General features: G+C 34.8%; 1 protein-coding gene across 1 annotated transcript; it reads left to right on the top strand.

The window, feature by feature from the left end:
* The first annotated feature begins 7,167 nt into the window (after positions 1-7,167).
* On the top strand, positions 7,168-9,787 carry LOC127951842 (B9 domain-containing protein 1). Its single transcript, XM_052549905.1, has 7 exons — positions 7,168-7,381; positions 7,491-7,559; positions 7,780-7,888; positions 8,756-8,852; positions 8,952-9,014; positions 9,311-9,378; positions 9,531-9,787. The coding sequence occupies exons 1-7, from the start codon at positions 7,319-7,321 to the stop codon at positions 9,665-9,667; spliced, it is 606 nt and encodes a 201-aa protein (XP_052405865.1). The 5' UTR covers positions 7,168-7,318; the 3' UTR covers positions 9,668-9,787.
* Positions 9,788-10,659: the final 872 nt, after the last annotated feature.

Below are 10,659 nucleotides of genomic sequence, written 5' to 3'. Positions count from 1 at the left end.
CCCAAACCACAACACTGATGTGAATCAATGGTTTTGGTGAACTTTTGCTTCGCTCCCTATTATGATGCAAAAATACAACGAAAAGACTTCACTGAAGGGCAAATTCACTGAACTGTTGGGAAAAGTAGAAAATATCTAAAACGCAGTGTTATAAACTCCAGCAGCTTAGCTCATGCATATTAATTGGGTAGTAAGGTAATAAATGTTAATTATGTTTCTTCACAGAATAAAAATTTGGTTACAATGGTTTCTACATGGTACAAAATTCATCTTTTTTTTTTTTGCACAATTTATGAAATATATAAAATGCCCCATATTGTCCCAAAAAGTGTTAGAAGGGAATTCAGAAATGTCTCAAAGTGGAGTAATGGTTAGGCACCATATTCACTAACCACCACCCACAATTCGGTTCAACCCAATGCAAATGCATTGAAATAGTGCTGCTCCATCAATATTTAAATTAAATCATTGTCAATCTTTACTGCACAAGGACGCCTTCTTTATATGGAAATGTGGCTCATTACAGATTTGCTACCTCGTGCTCAGAACCAACCCACAAGGTCAGAAAAAGCATCATGTAAATTGTAGTAAGCCAAGTTTTTGAGAAATGCATTTCTGTCTTCGCCTGATCCACAAAATAATAATAATAATAATTTACTGACACTCATGTTGTTCCAAATCCATAACACTCTTGTTCATCTTATTCACAAAGGTATATATTTATAATGAAACCTGACAGATTTTTGTCCCTTTATTAAAAGTACACAGAAAGGTTATGTGTACTGGATGATGTACTTATTCAATGGGAAAAAAATCAAACATGTGGGTCAACATTCAATAGTTTTCACTATATAGTGGCAACACATTACAACAAGACTCGCTTCAAACGGAATAACTAGAAAAAAGTTGGTGACTAATTTGTATGATTTGCACATGTTTGGAACATCATGAAGGTGAGTAAATGATGACAGACTTTTCATTTTTGGTGTACTTTTCCTTTAAGACATTACAAAGGTCACCAAGTTCTACTGGAAGAACTGGAGAGAGAAAAAAACAGGCATTTCATTTCAAGTGAGAATTAATACTACAAGGGACAGCGATTGATTTCCTTTGTCAACTGCGATACCTTTTCACATAGCCCAGACACTGCAGCTTGGCAGCCTCAAACTCTCTTCATCACACGTCGCGAATATACAACCGTGAATGAAATCATTGAAATAACAGTCACATGAGTCACACGGCAGACTTCAGTCAGGACTCTCTGGCATCAAAACTCCCAGCCCGTCCTCTAGACTGACCTGCCTCCGTGTTCTTTTCTGTAACAATCTGGACGTGTCAAAGCACTGACCCTGTTACTGGCTGTCTGAAATGGACCCGTTACATCACCATTCCACTTGCAAGTTCAGGTTTGCAAATGGATTTCAATCGCTTTCATTTAAAGATCAATGAGATTGTCATTGCCCTCAGAAGCGATTGTTGTATTTTGAACTGCATGTGTCTTTAGATTGTGTTCTGTAAAACTGAGATGTGATACAGCCTGGTTCCTTTGAAAACAATTATTGGGTTTTCACAGAAATATTTACTCTTCCAGTAAAAGCCCGCCTACCCCCCGCTGTTCACTTTTCATCTTTATTCAATGCAGTTTTTCATGCTGCTTCTATTACGATGATAGCAACACACTTTTTCATGGATCTTCAATAGAACTGTTTAACTGTAGTGAGAGTGCTTAAAAAAAAATAGAAAAACTGATTAAAAACACTGTTGTAAACCTCACTTCAATATGAATAAACCGCAGCTGAGTCCAAGTACAATTGAGGAGATAAACACTGAGTGAGAGATGGATTTTCAGTAACAGCGTGAGGTGTGGACAAGAGGAGAGGTGTAGATGCCGACAGGGTTTGCTTTCACCAGGGACTGTGCTGAAAGCATTATTGCTGTGAGAGCACAAACACATATAGACTCATGCACAAAAACAATGCACGCTGCCACTATACTAGAGCAAATTATCCGGTTCTTTACAAAACCAGAGCTTGCGATTCAGATTAAGGTTGCTGTGATAGATTTTCTCTTCAGAAGTCTTATCTAACAAAGGCAAAACTCTCATAAACTCTGTCTCAAGCCAACACTTGACTGTAGAATAGTGAATAGCAGCTAGCGCAGTGTGCACAGTGTTCAAAAGTGTGTGTGTGTGTGTGTGGGGGGGGGGACCCTGTCTGAGAGCAGAGAAAAATCTAGCAAAAACAACTGCAACCTCAAAGCGGACTTTCCTTCTGAGTCCAGGCTTCAAAGTAGACTGGCCATGTTCAGTGGAGGCTCTGCTTTTCCTGAAATATAGATTTCAACACCTATGAGATTCTGCCTACCATTTCTTATACACTTCTTAAAAAGGGGCCATGGTTGTTTCAGCAAACTTAGGGCTAAATATCTGCTGCAGTAATGTTTATTTGTTAGCAATTTTTCAATATTAACAAATGCTTATTGGTATACACTCTCACAACGGCATTTTATCAATTAAAAAAAATATATAAATGCACATAAATGCATATATATATATATATATATATATATATATATATATATATATATATATATATATATATATGCACACACACACACACACATATTAAAGTTATCAATAATACTTTGTTTTTATATAATGCATAATATATAGTTGTTTGTAATGACAATATATAGAAATATACTGTGTAAAAGATAAATAAATATACTATTATTAATACATAATATTATGCAGAACTGCTTATAAACATGTATTATTATTAATATTGATATTAAATATATACATTTTCCTCAAATAAAAAGACTTTTGGCTATTTGCTTATTATATTTTTATTATAATTTTATTTACTGTAAAAGTAATTATTACTAGCCAAAGTTCATTTTTTATGAAAGCTTTAACAAATTGAGAAATAATAAGAAAATTACATGCATAATAGTGCATAGCACCCTGACTATGATGCCATTAATATCTGAGGTTAATCTCAGGTCATTACTGACTGGCCAAAAATTATTCAAGTAATCCGAGGTCAGCTGTGCTCCTGCAGTATAGGCCGGACATAAATGTCATCAGGAACAGAATCAGTAAATTTACAGATCAGGCTTTACTTTAAATGGACATCAGTTAAATGAGGTCGTGACCCAGGAATGTGCCGTTTAATTTGATCTGCAGAGTCAGAGGCCTCTTCCTCAGCACGTGAATTTCCTTCACCTTTAAATCACTCAACATCTTTCTTCTTTTTATTAAATGGCAGACAGATTATTTTCGTAGTCACTCCACATTTCACATTGCAGACAGTTTTGACAAAGCAAGAAAAATGTATCGCCATCTCTTGCAATAATTGCAAATGTCATTGTTAATGATACAAAACTGTGTCTGAGAGTCTGCTCTCTTGGATCTTCTCCTGTATGGGTGAAAGTTAGAAGTCTGAGAGCATATAAATTAAGCCAAATTGCACAAATCAAGTAATACCGGGCATCATATGTCCATAAACTGTCTGATTAAATAATTCAGTCCAAGTCAGTCCAACTGTGGTCCACAAAAGATTTCCAAATGGTTTGTAAATCGATTGGTTGATGTAAATAAAATGGATAAAATAGGCAGATATTACCAACATTAAACTATTATGATTAATTTGTGATCATTGCTTTGTTATTTGTCTATTTCAAAATGTAATTTATCGCAGCGATCGCAAAGCTGAATTTTCAGCATCATTACTCCAGTCTTCAGTGTCACAAGCTCCTTCAGTAATCAGTTTCATATATATTGATTCGCTGCTCAAGATTTTATTATTATTATTATTATTATTATTATTTTTCTCAATACTTAAAATAGCTTAATTTTTTGAACTGTTAATATTTTATGGAAACCATTGTACTTTTTTTCCCCAAGATTCTTAGATGAATTGAAGGAAAGAATAGCATTTATTTGATGTTTTTGTAATATTATAAATGTCTTTACTGTCACTCTTGATCAATTTAATATTGAATAGAAGAATTAATAAAAAAAGAGTGATCTATTAAGTGTTAGTGTAAGTTCACACCCCTCCTATGCTATCATATCCTCACTAACATCAGATCAATCCGGGAAAATCAGTAAACATCAGTTACGGTAATGCCCGAGACAAAACCATTTATGTGCTCCCAAATGAAAATTCACTCTTTCATAATTTATCAAATGGAAAATTCCTAAAAGCATGGGTGGGAAAGATTTATCTGTCATGCAAAATTAAGGAGTGGTCCAAATGAAAGGGCTTTGATCTGCTGTAATGTGACACATGCAGATCCACAGTGACCCTCTCGTCTGTCTGAAACAGACCATTATACTGTCACAGCGCTGCACTCCAGCTAATGGAGGGGCAATATGAATGATTAGCCCTCATAATAAATGGCACTTGGCTTTTGACCATGATTGGAGTTTGGAGGGAAGGATATAAATCAATACAAATTTTACATGATGTGCATTCAAGTTGGGTCTCAGCTAAGCTTTCTGGAGGAACAGTGACCTAGTATTTTCAGATGCAGCTCATGGATGAACTATTTTACAGGATGGCAGCTTCAGTACATAAAAATCTCAAAGTCATTCTATTAAACAATATTATATATTTATGAGCTTTTAAGCCATTATACGTAGAGTCGTAATGGAACTAAGTGGATGTATCATAACCTAATGTCTTCTCTTTACATACTGACCGAGCAGATACATGAACTTAAATGAAACAAAGTTTAAATCTACTCACAATCTAGTTTCAATCAGACTACATCATAGACAAAACAGATGTGAGGGTCAACGATGTGCAGGTGTGTCCACAATAAAGAAAAGGATTGTTGTTAAAAAACAACAACTAAAGATTCACTAAAACTAAAACCAGAGAACAAAACTTTTTATTTACTTTAAATAACATAAATGTTAACATGAAATAAAATGTTATGCTAGTTGCAAAGTCAACAATTAATGTATACATTGAAAATATAGCTATCAAAATTACAAAAATAAAACAAAAACATGCTAACATTTAAATAAATAATTTAAATAAGTTGAACTCAAATTGAAATGAAAACAGAAATATAAAAACAATCCAAATATTACCAAACACTACAACAATATCTCAATGACTCTTTAGTTTTCAAGGTGAAAAGTTAAAAAATTGTTTGAACAAAATCATTAATTATTTAAAAATATTAATCTATTACATATTATATATCTGGGAGTCACACAACAGAACATTTCGCAACAAACATTCCCTTCCCATTCAAATTTTTGAACAGATATATCAACATTTATCGTCATGAGGGTCTGCAGGGGTACTTGTCTTTGTTATTATTGCATATTAAAGTACATTTTTAAATACATATTTCAAATACATGATCGTTCTGTATTCTGTAAGAGGCAAATCCAACCCACTGTGTGAACTGCATTTGTTTTTGTAACAATTAAAAAAATGGCCACGTCACTGACCCATAAACTGTGTCTGGATAAAGCCACGCTATTATAAGCTTCTTATCATCTTCAAGACTAAACAATGAGGAACACTTGTCTTCAAGAAAACACAAGATCATCTTTCTGACCACCTACCTGACCCTCCAAACTACAGCCCAGGGCTTTCCATGACCTTTCCATGACATTTGCTATGGTGTGGACAGTTGCTGCATACTTTGGTAACACAAGCAAATGTCAACCAAACAAAAAATGTCAATCAGTTGGACACAGCTATTCACAAACTGTTAAGATCTGAGGTACAGAAATAGATAAAATGGATTTAACTTATATTACATTTGTGCTATGCAATTAATGGAGGACAAGAACAATATACTCAAACTAGTCACATGGGTTGGGTATGAAGACAAAAAAAAAAAAACATGCCCCACGGAAATGACTGTATTTATTTCAGGCCTATAAAGGGAGACACAGGTCCCGTAGAGGACTTTTAAGTAGTACAGACGTCTATTGCTATAAATAGTGACTGTAAGTCAAAGACCTGGTCTCAGAGAGGGAAAATTGGCAACAGATGAGGACAGCTCAAACTGGGACAGCGTTGGGCCAAAAAGTGACAGGCTTCATCTAGGTTAAAAAAGTTTGAATAAGAGTTTACTGAAGTATAGGACTAAAAGGACTGAGTCCTAAATTCAGTTCATGAATTTATATATTGATTGCCTGTGTGACAGTTTGGCTTTTTTTTTTATAGATATTTCACGCTTTTTTTTCTTTCAGTTTCAAGGTCTTGTTTTCTGTATTGAGGGCCCAGCCTCCGTCAAGCTGAGAGCTTTGCACAAGACAAAATAATTTATCAAGAACAAAATAACCCCAGAGTGAGTTTTCAATGAACAGAGTGAATAAGAGAGTGGTTAAGTGCTTGAGATGGTTGTCCACAGGTGAAACAACAGTGATTTGCCATTATAGGAGGGTTAGTTTGATGTTAGATGTAATTTTATCTGCTGTTGGAAGTTATGCTGACACCTATTGGTGTAGATTGTAATTCTGTGTTTGTTTATTAAATTCAGCTTCTTCAAACTAAAGATGCATCTCAGTGCTGCTTCGTCACACAATTTATCTAAAACAACAATTTCACTATTCTCTGTTTTAAAAACATTGTGATATATAGGAGATGGAGATTGTAAGATGTCAAAATGATTAACAAAAAATACACAGTTGGTATACTGACCAATAATGTGTGTTTTAAAAAGATGAAAGCATATTTGTCAAAGCAGGTTAGGCTACTACTTCAAAATACGTCAAAGGCACATTTTATTGGCCTTTTTTGGGATTCTTTTTAAATTGTACACTGGAAAACACACATGGACAACATAATATTTCTAGAGCAAGAGATAAACAGCAGAATTGCAGACACAGGCAGACCTGGTATAAACATTCGTGTGGAAAATAGTCTTGATTTGCATTGTATCTACGAATGTGCTCAGTGTTTATTGATGTTCCAGGCAATATAAAGCCATTTTATTTTAAAAATAAATCCAATTAAGCTTTTTGAATCCTTTGTCTTGAGAGAAAGCGAAAACCAAAGAGCAGATTTCCACACAGAAAAAGCCTTCATCAATAAATCCGGGAAACCAAAAAAGTTCCTGTTTCATGTCAACGACCGCCATCTAGCGGAGAAAATTGGCATTTTAAAAACGCATTTTATTTCCGCCATTTTGGACCGCATCGCCTGCCTTACTGAGAGCGTCCATAGCAGCCAGTGGATGTTGACACCGGGAATCCTTTCATTTACATCTGAACTGCGATTTCAGAGCAGCTAGGGTGGTTTGGTGTGATTTAAATGTTTTCCAGGTTGTTAATGGTGTGGAAATGACCTCAAACAATCCAGCAGTTTTTCTTCTCATGGTTAATGGGCAAATCGAAGCAGCCGATGTAAGTTAACATAGATTTTAGAGGATGTGTTTGATGCAGTAAACTGTGTGCAAAGCCTGCTCTTAATATGGGTCAACTGGATTGCTAACATGTCTTATTTTGTCTGTAGTTCCCAGAATATGATGATCTTTACTGCAAGTATTGCTTTGTTTATGGACACGACTGGGCGCCCACATCAGTGAGTCACAACCTGCTTTACTCCCTTTTGGTTTACAGTTTGGAAATCAGGACTACTTTACGTATGACAGAATAACGTGAATAATAATATTAATATTATCTTTAATTACTATTAGAGTTTATTTGCCCCATCTCGATGTAATATATATAGGCTGTACCTTTTTGTATTCTCATATGTTCCACAGTAGTAAGTTTGTGTCTTTTTCCCCCACAATCTGAAGGGCTTGGAAGAGGGAATTTCTCAAATAACATCAAAAGGTGGAGGATCTCAGAGTTTGGTGTGGAATTTCCCATTGGACATCACATTCAAAAGCACGAACCCATTTGGCTGTAAGTGAACCAGTTTTGGTCGAGTCAGAATCAGTTGTAATGGAGCAGGCTTTTCATGGCTCTTAAAGGTGTAATAAACTAAAACTTAAAGGTCTCAATTCATCCATATATATACACAGGTCCTTCTCAAAAGAATTAGCATATTGTGATAAAGTTCATTATTTTCCATAGTGTAATGATAAAAATTAAACTTTCATATATTTTTTATACATACATATATAATGTATGATTATATCAAGATACATTTAGTTGAGATGCAAAATGAAAATATGAAGTCTTTTTTTGTGAGAAACTGAACAAAATGAAGTGTGTTTATGATTTAATAAGAATAAATATCTGTCAGTGGAACGTGAAATCTTGTTCTCCCTTTTAATTAAGATGTTTCCGAGTCCACTGGCCGATAATTGTTCTTGTTTTAAATATTAAACTCCCTTCACTTTCTTTTCTTTAGAGACTGTGGCTATGCATTGGACAACAAGACGAAAATATTTCATGTGTAACATCAAAAACATTTAAGTAGTGTGATCAGTAGGTTCAGTTATTTCCATGTTGTAGTGGTTAGGCACAGAGTCATTTGAGCCTTTTTTGTCAAATGAATTAAAAAGTAATGGAGATCTGCTGGAAGTTGTATTTACAAACTTTGAAGTGTTGATAATACAACTTGTGTTTCTTAAACATATAGAGAACATACTGTTGTAATGTGTTACCTTCAGTTTATTCCTTTAATTTACTTCTTTGATTAATTTACGTCTTTGATTAAGGAATATTATTCTAAATAATAATGTCATGTATTGTAATACATCTTTATAATTGTGACCACAATATATATTTTTAAGGATCCATCCTTTTTTTTCTTTCTTTCTTCAGGGCCCCAGATTGTGGTTAGTGTGTATGGCCCTGACACTTTTGGAAATGATGTTGTGAGAGGTTACGGAGCCGTACACATCCCGTTTACACCTGGAAAGTGAGTCACTTTAAGATAGCGTCATAGTGTGATAAAAGCAGCCAGCATGTTCAAAATCTGTCTGACATGCACACTTAAATATGAATGCTCTCTGTGCAGACACACCAAGACCATTCCTATGTTTGTTCCCGAATCTACATCAAGACTTCAGAGGTTCACAAGGTTAAAACTGATTTCTCCCAAATATTCCACATTCACCTCGGCTGCTGTTTTCATTCACATTCGCATGGAAACATGAGAAGAATTAGAAAATTATCCAATTAATTATGTATGCAGTATCTTAGGGTTGTAATCTGAATTTAATTTTTCTGCTGCTGTTCCCTTTTGCACTCAAGACTTAACTTGAACTTAGTTTTAGTCAATGTGCAGCTTGTATGAATGTTTCAAATGTGAAGGTACATTGTAACTTAAACATTTTCATTTGACACTGTATTGAACATGTTATATCTTGTACGCAGCTGGCTGATGGGACGGCGTCCAGAGTACACAGATCCCAAGGTTGTTGCCCAAGGAGAGGGAAGAGAAGGTAAGCTTTTATTTAACCCTTGCCTTCGGATGAAATATGATATTTGAGTGGATGTTTTCCATCTCGAGCCAAGGTGTAGGTCCTCAGAAACTGTTCTAGTGCAATAAAGTGCATTTACAAGACATAACTGATGTGATTTTTTCTTTTTGCAGTTACGAGGGTGCGCTCACAAGGTTTTGTTACACTGCAGTTCAACATTGTGACTAAAGACATGAAGAAACTGGGTTATGAAACTACATCAGAGCATTCAGCTGCTACAGGACTGCCAAGAACATCACAACAGCTTTAATAACCACTTTCAGGATATAGTTTTTAAAATCCCAGCTTTCATAGTTGCTTTATAACTATACATGTGATATTATCAGCTTTGTATGTTTTTAAATAAACTGATCTTGTGCATTTTAGATAACGGTTTCTGACCGAAATAATCTGGCTTTTTGATTTGCATAATCTAAAGTCTAATTCTGATCTACAGATTCCATCTTTGGATATTTTTAACCCTAAACACCAAATATGATTAATCTTTGACCAGGGTTATTAGTTAACTAAAACTATAAAAAAAAAACATGGAAATATACATAACTGAGTGAAATATAAAAGCAAGCATATTTTATTTCAGGTAACTGCCAAAGCAACATCTCTCACTTTAATGTAAAACTAGATAAATTGTCAAGAGAAACTTGAGGTTGGCTTGAGAAAGCCTAGCCTAAAATTTTAAAGCAGTTGTAAAAGCCTGAATTTGAAAATGTATGATAGATATTAATAACATGTTTCTAGCATGATTAGCATGTTTTTTTTTACATTATTGACCCGTGACTGGCATATTGCTGGCATGATTAGCATGTTTCTAGCATAACATGTCGCTAGGATAGATGGGGGAGTCTGAATGAGTTTAAATGGATCAGAAATGGTACATAGAAGAGAAGCTTAATGAAGTCTAATGGACTTCAGTGTTTACATTTGAATTTTGAAATTTGGAGTTTAAATAGTCTTTGGCTCACCTGAACACTCTGTTAATGCAAGTCTATAGGATTTTAAAGATTTTTAGTCTTCAGTTTTATAAAAACTATTACACTGTGTCTACACTGGATGCGACAAAGCAACCATTGAATATCATTATGAAATTTGTGTCAACACATCATAAATAGAACGCAGCAGCAGTTTTCTGTCGGGGATTTGTTGTGTCGTGCTGCATCCAGTGTAGACAGCATCACTGATTATAATCAGATCTATAGTGTTTTGTCATGCTTCGCTGCTCGCATCCGGTGTAGACCCGGTGCA

This window comes from Carassius gibelio, chromosome A3 (assembly GCF_023724105.1).
Source record: "Carassius gibelio isolate Cgi1373 ecotype wild population from Czech Republic chromosome A3, carGib1.2-hapl.c, whole genome shotgun sequence".
Classification (NCBI taxonomy): Eukaryota; Metazoa; Chordata; class Actinopteri; order Cypriniformes; family Cyprinidae; genus Carassius; species Carassius gibelio.
This window is presented reverse-complemented; position numbering and strand designations above follow the sequence as displayed.

Excerpts from the sequence above, each read along its gene's own strand:
- LOC127951842 (XM_052549905.1), top strand. The coding sequence starts at position 7,319 with ATGACCTCAAACAATCCAGCAGTTTTTCTTCTCATGGTTAATGGGCAA. Across the intron at positions 9,015-9,310 it reads AGACTTCAGAGGTTCACAAG|CTGGCTGATGGGACGGCGTC; the intron begins GTTAAAACTGAT and ends TCTTGTACGCAG. Across the intron at positions 9,379-9,530 it reads CCAAGGAGAGGGAAGAGAAG|TTACGAGGGTGCGCTCACAA; the intron begins GTAAGCTTTTAT and ends TTCTTTTTGCAG.